The sequence below is a fragment of the Ambystoma mexicanum genome, chromosome 1p (genome assembly GCF_040938575.1).
Source record: "Ambystoma mexicanum isolate Mex_15411 chromosome 1p, UKY_AmexF1_1, whole genome shotgun sequence".
In the NCBI taxonomy this organism is placed as follows: Eukaryota; Metazoa; Chordata; class Amphibia; order Caudata; family Ambystomatidae; genus Ambystoma; species Ambystoma mexicanum.
The window spans coordinates 746,000,371-746,013,294 of NC_090921.1; the positions used below are offsets into that span (position 1 = coordinate 746,000,371).

At 45.2% G+C, this 12,924-nt stretch overlaps 1 protein-coding gene across 1 annotated transcript in view; it reads left to right on the forward strand.

Moving 5' to 3' along the window:
* Positions 1-12,924, forward strand: part of PSMB4 (proteasome 20S subunit beta 4) — a 47,526-nt gene that overhangs the window by 10,401 nt on the left and 24,201 nt on the right. Inside the window, exon 5 of the mRNA XM_069650402.1 lies at positions 1,428-1,544. Coding sequence (XP_069506503.1) covers positions 1,428-1,544 — 117 coding nt within the window. The remainder of the gene's footprint in view (positions 1-1,427; positions 1,545-12,924) is intronic.

Below are 12,924 nucleotides of genomic sequence, written 5' to 3' on the forward strand. Positions count from 1 at the left end.
AGTTGGCAGATGACATTATCCTGTTCTAGTACCATTACAATGGTTTCATCAAGCCCTGTCCTGACTCCTAATTGGCATGCTTTCCCTCTTTCTGAAGCATTCCCTGTACATGAGTACGAGAAACGGACAGTACTCCAAAGAGCAGCAACTCTGTGAGAATCGGAGTTGCAAAAGGAAGGCACCACAAGATCCACAGCAACAAAAATGTCCTTTATTATTCGTGCAGTGGAAAGGGAAATGGCAAGCAACGACGCGTTTCGCGGTTGGCAAACCGCTTGATCACATTGAAGGGTAAAAACACAAACAAAGGACTTATAAATAGTGCACCACATCTATGGTTGCGAGTTAAAGATTAACACAGCCTTAAAGGTGAATACTCAATTCAGTCCCAAAGGTCAGACATTTTGTAATTACTAAGTAGATATAACCAATAATAATGATCATCTGATAACCTTGCACACAAAATAAGCTGTTAAATGGGAAACAATGCCGTATTTCTACAATTGGAGACTGCATACGTAACAACGTAAAAAAAAAGTGCATCTGTAAGTGTTACTAGACACGTGTAATATACATTGCTAGAAAACCGCGTTCTTGCCAAATGGGAATAAGGCCGTGAGCTGCCTCAGTCGGTTCTGATGGATTTAAAACCGATCGTATACTAATGAAAGATCAGTTATATGAAATCCGTCTGTATGATCGGAACGAAGACACATTTTGTTTAACCCAACTAGAAAACGGCAAAGAACGTCACCAACTGTCTACATTGCTGAGTGCAACCTCGTACTATATATATATATACACACACTAGCAACATTCAAGATCCTTCAACTAGTGCAAAAACTTGATTTGAAACGAAACCAACTGAGACTTTTCCCTTTATTGCCCTCTTCCTTTTCTTCTTCTTTTACCCAAACATCAAAAATCCTTTGAAGTGCAAGACTCCAAATAGTGACAAAACGACTACAAAGGAAACAAAAACTGAAGATGTAAAAAATCAATTTTTTGATTCAAAAATTCAACAATAAAAAAGAATTAAAAAAAATATAGAATGCATAGCAAGTTCAAATACACAAAGTACAGAAAGATACGTCAAACAAAGCATCATGTCTAGTTATACACTGATGTTAGATGCGATCTGTTATGTGCAAATGAGCAATGAAATACAGTGCTTCGTGCTTAATCATCCCATTTATGCCAGTGATACTGTTGACAAAAGTAGATATTGTAAACAAACGTTAGTTTTGATTTTAGTTTCCCCACGTTACTCATGATTCCTAGCAATGTTATATCTAATCAAAGAGCAATAATGTGCAAATTATGTAGATCTCAGCATAGTGCTAGATATGTTCGATGCATGCAGTTTAGCAGCATAGTATGCATGTATGTAACTTTCATTTTGAAATTTTCTTTTTTCTTTCTTGCAGCCACTGATGAGGGAAGTAGTGGAAAAGAACCCCCTTTTAACGAAAGACGAGGCCCGGCATCTGATAGAGCGCTGTATGAAAGTTCTGTACTACAGAGATGCACGTTCCTACAACAGAGTAAGTGTGTGGGTAGGCAGATGCGCCAATTGGGTGTGTTGGCTGTTTATTTTGCATCTGTGCTATGACTTTTCTGGTAAGGCTTCATTTTTCCCTTTGGGATTTTCCTACTTGAATTTATAAATGCTGTTTTTCTGAAGCAACACGGCTCCAATTTAAAGCAGAGTGCAGGATTTAAGCTCCTGGATTTCAAAATGTGTGGTGGATCTCAGTTTCAAATTGGGCTTACTACTACGAGTTGTGCATAGCTTCATCAATCACCTATCAAAATGTACTAATGCCCATTTCATTCATTTTTCCACCGTTAGAGTGTCAGTTTTGCCATCTTAAATAGATGCTTCTAATTATGGGTTACATGGCAATGATAGGAATGTATCTCTGCTGCATAAGTACATTTCTTTTGACCTTTGAAACTGCATTGCTGCAGAAAATCATGTTATGTTAGTGCATTTGTACTGCGCCTTATGTACCATTGATATGATCTCAAAGTGCTGTTGGTTGAATGCCCTCGGGGACCGTGGTCTGTATCAATTGAGAGAGTAGTGCAGTATATAGTGCTTGTGTGCACTTGGTATGTGAGCAGCCAGAGTGGTTTGTGTGGTTGGCTGCATACTAATGCTAAGTGCAGTGCAGTGCAGTGGATGTGAGAGATCAATGTAATGTGTGCAGCAAGGAGCAGGGTTCGAAATTGAGGGGAGCTGGAAGCTATTTAGCTCCTGCTTCTAGCATAGTAGAACCTGGTCAGCTTGAAACCAACAGCTACCAGAAGCTACTTTTGCCTCTCAGAGCCAACTGGTGCCTTCCAAACATGTAAATGTGGCATTCACTTTGAGTATTTGAGAATGTTAATAAAGAATAATTCTAACACATTTAAGTGCAATGGTTCATACAGAGCTGGTTTTAGCTCGCAAAAAATCTCAATAGCGAACCCCGAAGGAGGAGGGTGGCTTCCGAGTCTGCATTGTGGCTGCTGGTGCATGTGTAAGATTTGTGTGGTGCTAGGCCGAAATCTTTTTTTTAGTTTTTTTCTTTTTTTTTCCTTCTTGTAGGATATAGCTGTGTTATACCAGACTTTTGAGGTGTTCTATGAGTGATGTAGGTATGTGTGCAGCTAGGCTGAATTGGTAGACGGGTGTAGCTGCGTTCCATTGTTTGTTGATGTAAAGTGGAGAGTGAGCATATTGGTAGGAATGAGTGTCTGTGGTTATCGGTGGGTAGCCCCTTATTTGGATGCTTTCGGAGCTCGGTGCACTGGCCGTGTCTGCCCTGGTGGTTCGTGGTATTTGATTCCTGAGAGGTAAACTGGCCGATGAAGATATGTTGTGTTGTCTCAGTCAGGGCAGTCCTTTTCAGGCGCTCTATGGTGGGACTCGGAGGGCCCATTTATTTATTTTTTGGGTCCCTAGAGCAGTTTTATGTTGGGTGCTTCTTGGGTTATTGCATGATTCACCAGAGAGTTTAGCCAAGCATAGTTGCTTCTGTGCATCAGGTGTTGGGCTTCTAGGTTCTTATTACTAGGCAGGCAGGGGGTCGCCTCTATTGATCGTATAACAACAGTTATGCTGTGGCAGTTGAGCTAGGTTTGTGCAGCCTGCAGCTGCATATACGGAAGTCCTTGGTCTATTGGCTGACTTCCGTGCCCTGGTTGTTCCGTGGCACAGTAATTAAATGGTCGGCCATCTTCCATGGATGCTCTTTTGTGTTTAGGTTAGTGCAGATTGTCATAGAACTTGGGCCATTGTGGGATGGGTTTATGGCCTTAGATGGACCATTTCATGGATTTGTAAAAAGCCACGTTTTTACTGCTTTCCGGAAGGCCATATAGTCCTGGTTTTATCGAATGTGGCGGTAGTGAATTCTATAGTGTTGGTGCCAGGGTAGAGTAGGTTGATCCTCCAAGTCTGGCTGAGGTGGATGTTGGGATCATTAGTAGGAGGGCCATGCTTGACCTTAGGGTGCATGCTGGGCGGTAGCGCATAGTCTTCTCTTGGAGGTATGTCGGGACAGCCTTGTGCACTGCTCGGTAGGTGATGCACAGGATTTCGAAAGTGTCCCTTTGTGCAATCGATTGCCAGTGGAGTGTGCAGAGAGCTGGCGAGATGTGGTCCCTTAGTCCCAGTGCAAGGAGGAGTTCAGCAGCTGCGTTGTGTACTCTTGGGAGTCTGATTTGGTATGTGGGAGCACCCAGGTACATGGAGTTTGCTTAGTCCAGTCTGGACATGACAATTGACATAATAGAAGTCAATCTGTTGGGGGAAGGTGAGATAAGGGAAAATGCGTCTCTGCAGCCTGAGGTGGTAGTGACATGATTTGGATACATTATTGATCTGGTGGGACCGGGTTAGATCCGAGTCCAATTTTTGACTGTTTTGGAGGTGGGGGTGGAGTGCCAAGGGAGGCCATGGGAGTGGTTGCGGGAGTAGAGCTGTGTTTCCACATACCATGATCTCAGATTTCCCTGGGTTGAGGAGGTGGTTGTTTCTGGTCATCCATTTGTCTATATCACTGAGGCAGGCTGCTTTGTCGGGGATGATCAGAGCTCATCTTGGGGATTCTCTGGATAATTTGGGTGTCGCAGGTGAGGTTGTGCCAGCGGATGATCCCTGTTAGCGGGGTCATGTAGAGGTAGAAAAGGAGCGTATAAATGCAAACGACCTGGGGTACGCTGATGTTCACTGCCCAAGCTTGGGGCGGGGTGGGGGATGGAGATAGTGATTTGTTTCCTGTTTAAGCAGAGGCGCAATCCAGCTGCGTGCCAAGTCTCGGATTCCGAGGGAGTGGAGCTGGTGGTGTCAAAGGCGGCTGAGATATCAAGGAGAACCAGAGCGGCGCAACCTTTGTCTGCCGTGACTTTGAGGTCGTCCCAGATCAATATCGGTGCGGTTTCAGTTTCATGGCGGTGCCGGAATCCAGACCGAGCAGTGTCTAGTATGTTGTTGGATTCAGCGAAAAGGTTGAGTTGAGAGTAGGCAGAACGGTCGAGTTTCGCCAGGAATCTGGAATTGGAGATGGGCCTGTAATTGGATGGTTGGAGGTGGTGGAGACCTGCCTTTTTCAGAAGGGGTTTGACGTGTGCTACTTTGAAGGGGGTCTGGGAAGGAGCCAGAAGTGAAGGAGTCATTGATTATGGACCTGGGCTGTTCTCCTGTACAGGTGGAGGAGAACATGGAAGGTAGGGCAAGGGTCAGGGTCCAGGCCTTCACAGCAAGGGCACACGTTGTATGCTTTACAACATTGCACCTACCAAAGATGGCCGCCGCCGTCAAAGCGGCTCAGCCATCTTGTCAGGCACACCATCGTTACCATGCCCATGGCAACATAGTCGCCTAAGTAAGGACGGCCAATACCGCTCGGGTTTCTGATACTGTCGCGCTCAGTGTCCTCCCAATCGGTAACTGCGGTAAGTTTTTTTTTTTTTTTTTTTTTTTTTGTGTGTTAGACATAGCATCTAACTGCAATAGACATTGAAACTCAAAGTGATGTTTCTTTACAGATTACACCGCACACAGCAACACATCACGGACAGTTCTGTCTTGTAAAGGTTCCTGATTTTACCTAATCAGGATATCACGCATATCTATACACGCCACCTCAGATCATTCCGGTATTAACTATTATGCCTCTACTTGTAAGATCTTTCATTTAGATCGTTACTAATGCACATGGGCGAACGCTTCACTAAAGGAAATAATACCTATAGCACTACCATGAAATACGGGTAGAGGAAACGCGTTCATCTGCACAGTCTTCTTCCAGCATGAGCACCAGTTTTAATACTGCATGCTACATGGGTTATCTTTCCATTGTAAAATCTGGCCAAGTTGGCAATCCTCTACAAGCTGAAGTATTGTGATTCAGAACCAATAATGGAACTTGTGATTAACACGTGATGATGTATGCCTAAATGAGTTCTTTCACTATCTCTTGTCATTAATGTTCGTTATATGTCTTGTACCATGTTGTGGGGGCCCAGTCAATGCACTATGAATATGCAATTGCTAACAATTATGAAATAATGATACGATGAATGCTACATTTGGTTTCTTGCATATGATGGTTTTAACATGGAATTGCAAATAATTATGGAATAATTATACGATCAATGCTATAATTGGTTTCCAACATATGATGTTATTGATAGATCGACTTTCCTAATTTTGTTACACAAGGATTTTTGTTGATAAGCTAGGACGAAGGACCAATGGTCCGAAATGCATAGGCTTATTCTCGTTCTTTGCTATGAACTTTAGAACCATTATTTGGTTCATTCTATTGGATTAAATATGAATGATTCTGTTTAATTTTGTCTGACCGTATTTCTTAACCCTAAATCATCACACCAGCAAAGACGGCACAAATATTTTGAAGATGAACCCTTCGCAGGTACTAGGGTGTGCGGCCCACACCGAAGGCTCGTAATCCTTGGTCTCCTTTTCTCTGCATAAACGTATGGTGCCCGACACGGTGGCACTTGACAGTGGGCTGCACCCCACACAGAACTAATATAAAAGATATACTATTAGAATGACTGGCCTTCATAAGCTGTCCCCACTCACCCACACAGATTGAGGACCTACCATTGTCCCCTGCCCCAACTTTACTTATGCTTCTTTGATTCCTACCACTTGATATGCTACTCATTTATCACCAACCCTGTACCCCCCCCATCTTTTCTTTGCTGTCCCTGACCTATTAATTGTAATACTCCTGGCTGATGTCACTGCCAAAATGTGGGAGACCATCCCCTCGCCAACATGCGAGATCTACAACAGCTGGGACTCTCTGACCACTCTGGTCAGCATGCATAACCTTCTTACCTTTTTATGTTAACCTATCCATATCGGCCACTCTTATCATCTTGTGAGCTATACATCACCCTTCCTCAAAGTGTACTCTTGACTGGGCCACACATGGCCTCTAGGCTTGTCAGTCACTGAATTACTATTGTGGACTTTTGTCCTATTGAAATAATGCAATGGTAATACCAGGCCAAAATTCCACCACAATTCGGGTGGCAAGAGCACATCTCTGGCCCAACACACACCAAACATTGTTATTAACTGCCTATTGCTCTTTGACATGCCTCCCATAGAAAGTCTGATTCCATACGTTGTAGAACATGTCTTCCTTTCGCAATCCCGATCTATGGTCCACTTAGTAGCTCTACAGGCACCCAAGCTATTCTTCTACATCACTCTCCCTACTTCTGTGGCATCTGCATCCTCCTTCCCATCTTCTCCCAACTCTCGTTTCCTTTGTAGAATAACATGTATATTCCATGGTTGATGGCCCAGTACGCCAAACCCGGACAAGTCGGGCACTGAGACCTTGACTACCTCTGTATGTTTTATTCTGACTCTCTTGCTGTTAAGGGGAGTGGGGGGTTCAGGAATTGGCTAGGGTTATGTGCGTACATTAGTCTGTTTATAATCAACATTGACAAATCTGCTAGCTAGCTCAAACATTTGAGGTCTTCTACTGCTAAATATTGTAAATCATTTCAAGTAGCTAAGAGGGTTTTTCGGTACCTACACCGAGGAGTTCTAAGAAGCCAACAAAGCTGCAACTAGATTGCACTTAAGTCTACTGACCACATTTTCAAAGGTAGATTGGTTGAGCAGTCCGGCATAGACTCGGGAGGAGTTAGGCGTGGTGTGAAGTACAATTAGGAACAGAGAGGAGGTTGGTAACAAAATATACTATTTAAACACAAAAGATCAATTTCAACACGTTACTGGTATGAAAAATTGCTGTTACTCATGACCTAAAATGGCAAGTATACTGTTGGGGAGAGATTTTCCCACAGCCCTCTGGCGAGGGGAGTAAAACCATCTGCCCTCAAGACTGGGTTCAAACCAAAAGATGGACCAAACCCTTTGTGGAGAAATGGTAGAGCAGTTATTCCTTACTCAAGGGAGGGCAGAAGGATGTTGGACAGGTTCAGTTACCCCAATAGATGACACAAAAGAGGGCACCACACAGATATATTGAACATGTTGTACACTTTATTATATGGTTGCACATAAGTCGCGCAAAGTTCAAATAAGTGCTTCCATTGAATACACTAGAACAGCATATAAGGACTTGGGCAAACCTTTTCTACCTCTCTGAATGCATCTTCACCTGCTTCTGTCATTTTCAGTGGCAGTATTGTGCCGGATGGTCAACTGCTCCAAGGTGGAGTCCTCTTTCTCCAGGCTTCCAAAGCCAACCTCACACACTCTTGATATGAGAAGTCCTTCATAACGCGCCTGTACACCAGTGTTTCTAGGCGGGACAAGACAGGGGAGGGAAGACGGAGGGAGGACAAAACAAGTCAACTTACTAGTCCTTGTGTGATACGTGGTGTGCAGAGTGGGGTAGAGGGGATGTGCCGTGGGGAGGGGGTAGTGCAGCCAGGGAAGCGCAGCTCTGGGTAAGTGCAGGGAGACAGGGGACTGTAGGCTTCCAGATAGAGCCCCTTAGTACACTGTTGGCCCGGAGGTAGTGCAGGGGCTACTGGTTGTGGGGAGCCTGGTACCAGTGAGACTCTGAGGGTAGCCAGTCAGCGCAGCAAACCGGTCAGTCAGCAGGGGAGAAAGCAGAAGCGAAAAGGAAGGTCTTGGACAGCTTTTGGAACTTCAGGTGGTCCAGCTCAAGTTTGAGAGGGGCAGGGAGGCCATTCCAGATGGAGGCACCTGCAGAGGAGAGAGATCTACCCCCCACTCACTGCCTGGCGAAGCATCTTGCCCTTAGAGTTGTAGGTGGCTGAGCAAAGGGCTTGAGAAAGAGTTTAGGAAGAGCGAGTTGGATGTAATGTGGGCCCCGGCCCCAGAAAGCCTTGTGGACAATGCAGAGGGTCTTGACCTTGATCGTTACAACCACCGGGAGTCAGTGAAGAGATTTCACATCTGGAGAGATACGGTCCCTGTGCTTGAGGCCAAGGACAAGTCTCGCAGTCCTATTAGTTACAGAGGGTGGAGAGTAGAGGAAGGCAGATTGAGAAAGAGGCTGTAGTAGTAGTCCAGCCTAGAGAGAAACAGGGTTCTGGAGACAGTGAGCTTCTGGGGGAAAGGGAGAAAAGGAAGAATACCTCTGAGGAGGTGCAGCTGGAAGTGGGCCTTCTTGGCAAGGTCTGTGATGTGAGGAGAGAGTGGAGTCGAAGATGACACAAGGTTTGTAGCCTCCCAGGAAGGCCAAGGAAGGCTGCCAGATTGAGAGGGGGAAAGCGGAAGCAGGGGTCCCAATGAGAAGGATCTCCGTCTTACTGGCATTACGGCAGAGATCGTTGGAGCCGCACCACTCCTCAGTCGTGGATAGGTCAGGAATGCGCACAAGGGGAGGCTGAGGGGAGCCTGAAGAAGAGCAGAGTTCATCCGCATAACACTGAAAGTTACCGGAGAACGTAGAATAAGGTAGGCCAAAGGGGCCAAGTAGACATTGAAGAGCCAGGGTGACAGGTTAGAGGCCTTGGGAACACCACATGTGGAGAGGGAGGTGGTGCCAAATCCTTTCCTCCTGGCTGACTCGCTCCATCTCCCAAGGCTTGCACCTCAGGGTCCTCCTTTTTGTACTGTGGTCAGGATCAACCTTCTCAATGTCTACATTTGCCTAATCTCATTAACTCTGCAAACGCTCCTATCTCACCTCCCTTAGACCTTAGCTAACCTGAAAGCTGCTGTAGCCTAATTCTGAGCCGCTGCCCTCAACAACATATGAATTTCCCCTACACTCGCCCTATATAGGCTAAATGTTCTCCTACCTCTGCATACAATCGCCATGTGGAGTGGCTATCCATGCAGAATCCCTTCCTCTTCTGCATTTAATACCCCGGGTAGGCTCCATGATCACCCGCTGGCCAAGTTTCATTATGTTGAATCGCGAACTGATAGAAACGAAGGGCAGTGGAGGAATAATCATTATTGTGAATCCCAAGCTGGTACGCAAACGATAAAGTGGCACAATAAGAACTGTGAACACAAGCAGGAGAGCTATCACTTTGCTTAGAGTAACCACACAAGTCAAGAGAGGGCAATATTACCAGAAGTGAATACAAACTATTTTCAGAAGAAAGCCATAACACAAGTTGATTAGAACCAGCATTGCCAAAGCCAAAAGAGGACAACTGAGAAACTAGTGTGTAGACCTTATTGCCAGAGTGAGAGAAGCAATAGTGCAAATTGACCTAAACAAGCATTGTCTAAGCCAAAGAAGAACAAGAATGAAAGGGAGCCATTATCAGCACTTGGTTAAAACAAGAGTGGCAGGAGAGCTACCCTTCTGTCAAAGTATTCAGGAGGAGAGGGGCATGACCTGCGTTGCATATGGCAATCGCAAGGGTGGAACAAACGGCACCAATGTGTTTCATGTTTTCCCAGAAGTAGTAGTCCAAACTGATGTGGAAAGTCAAGAAACTATTACAAGATGTTTGAAGTAGGCTGTACCACCAAAGGTCTTGTAGTGTTAGTTTCATTAGTCCTGGCATGTGAGTACAGCAGGGCAAGGACCTTGTAGTGGTAGACCTGGCAGGAAAGTGGACCAGGTAGCAGTTATTGAAGTACTGTGTTGTGGTTAAACGTTTTGAAGCAGAAGTGGCAAGATTACTAACATATATTGTGAACAGTTGTGGAAGCATCCTAACAAATTAATATTGCTGAGGAAAGTATTTTGGGATATGTTGCAGAATCCTGCCAGACATTTTCGTTGATACTGATGAACTGTGAAAGTATCCTTATTGAACTCTCTGCCACAAGTGGAGCGATAAGACTTGTTATATATTTTGAACTGTTGGTCAAGTCCAAGTGAGACTTACTGGAAGAAGAAGAACTTTATTAGAACACAGAATTTCCTTATTATTTTTAAACTGTTGGTTGAAATCCTGTTTAAATTCAGGGAAGGGGGAACTCAACCAGGTTGCAAGGGAAAACAGTTATGTTTAGAATATTTGAATATAACTGTTATTTTGTTATATTTGAATTGCCATGTATCACCTTGGTAAGTTTATTTTATGTAAAAGTGTGAGGGACATATTTTTAGTTTGATAGGCAGGGAAATCTTCGTTGGGCTGAGCCCTCAGCTGCAGTACAGCACCCATGGGTGACCTTTTCTCCCAAAATAGCCCCGTCTTCTTTTTTTTGCCATTTTCTGTTTTAGTTCCTTCTTGGCTTTTACTCTTAGTTGATACAGATTTGAGTCCTTTGTGTGTTTTGCCTTTGTGGGCTTCATCCCTGAAGCCTGCTCCAGTATGTCTGGAAGGGCAGGAAGTGAGGCAGGGTCCCGAAACGCCTTTGTCTCTAGGTGTGCCTGAGTGAAACCAGTTCAGATTAGCCAGCTTGCTGTCCTGAAAGGACAGCCACCCTGCTGTGTGATTGACAGCCTATACTGTGAATGAATGAGAAATCGCATAAAAAACGAGGTTTTTGGGACTAGAGGCAGTCGACCACTGAAGAGGAACAACCGAATCTGAAGACGTGAAGCGACGCCAGCAGCACCCTCCTGGACCGTGAAGTGCCTGGTGAAGCTCTGCAGGTGTGTTGACCCCATTTTCAAATCGACTGGGAAAACCTGAATGGGACGACTTCCTCCCTTGAGCTGGTGGGACCAACTAGCCTCAAGACAAGCTTCCATTTGGCACAACCCCCGACTTGCTGTGCCTCACCAGAGCTACAGAAGCCAAATGCCAGGGGTCCTGTGACCATTGATGTGTACATCGTCTTGCGAAGTCAATCTTCGTGGGCATCCAGAGGACCCTACCGAAGCAGGAAATCTTGCTCCAGAGTCCCCCCACCAGAGTCCTGGACCGACGAAGCAAGCCACTTCCAACCAGTGTTTTTCATTCTTCATTGGTACTGAGAAAAAGGTGCCAAATGCTGACGTGCCACTGAAACAAAGGAAATGCATTGCTGGGGATCCCCTCTCCCGAGTACTGCAGCGGGAGCTGCCAGATGTCCTCTTTTGTCAGCACGACCAAGGTCCAGGAACAAGGGTCTGCTAAGCTGTAGCAAGGAGGAATCCAGCTAGAACCGTTTTCTTCAAATCTAAGGTACCATGTGGCTAGGGGTATTCACCGTTTAGCCATAGTTGTGCTTCCTATCTTGGGTAGTGCTTTTGTTACACTTTGGAGTTGATCCCAACTCGCCTGCACTGGCTTAACACCTTGTGCCCTCTATAAAGTAGCTCACTTGAGTTGATTTCTTCTGAATTTACTAACTTTGTCAAGACTTTAAGAAGAAGTTCATCAGAACTATTCACTTTGTCCATTTACTTTGGCTGTACTGGCTCCCTAAAGGCATCCTTCTCAACCTATTGGCTTTGGCATTACTTGTTCCCTCATAGGTTATAATTGTTGGCACTATTATTGCTGGGATAAAAGTCTACATGCCTCCCTTTGGGAGATTGTAATTGTTTTACAAACTGTTGAAAGTATGTTCTAAATCTTATTCTAACCTTTCTTTCCTTTACAACTCGACTGAATTGGTAACCAAATTGCAATACTGTCATTTGCTGAAGTCACTCCGTGTGCTGGAACGTGTGTTAGCATAAGAAAAGTCTTTACCAACTTTTATTGTCTTTGAAAAACTGAATACTAACTTTGATTGAATGTTACTAGCAAGGGTTTTATCCTACCTACTTTTGTACGAGCTGTACTCACAGCCGTGGTAGTGCACAGAAGGGTCACCGTTGACACAAAATGGTGTTCTTTTTTTGCCAATTGAAGGTGGCTTGTCCTTTCTTGGTCCTTCTGCCGTGCCTTTGTTTGACTTTTGTCTTAAACGGGAAAGCCCGCAAAGGCGCCAGTGTGTCTGAGGACAGGAAATGGGAAAGGACTCCGAAACTCTGCTGTTCTTTGTCCAGCTGTGCCAGCCTGAAAACAGTTCGAACTGGGAGGCTGCATGGGGTGCTGATTGGTTGGGTTTCTGCATAAGGGGCATGGAGGCTGAGGACAAGCTGACCACTGGAACTGAAGAAATGACATGGAGAAGGAGAGACGCCCACAGCCACTTAAAGACAAATGGAGATGCCTTCCGAGTTATCGCTGCTGTATGAACCCCTTAATTCCCCCCCCCCCCCTTCTTCCAAGCGCCAGGAGGGCCCAGAGAAGGACTCTCTCTCTTACACGGGTGGTTCCAATTGGTCTGAAGACGTCCTGCATTTCGAGCTATCCCACGATGAGCTGTGACCTTTACTGGCTGCAAACAGCCAATGCCATGGGACCTTTGTTTTGTAGTGCATCCTTCCGGGACCGCCACAGGCAAGATCCCACTCCTTGAAGTCGCTTCACCAGAGTGCTGGACTGAGAAAGTGAGACTAATCGACCGGGCGGTAATAGTTCTTCACTGGTGCTTTGAAAAAGGCTCCAAAATCGCATAACCATGATGAATACTTTGCCTGGAGCCTCTTC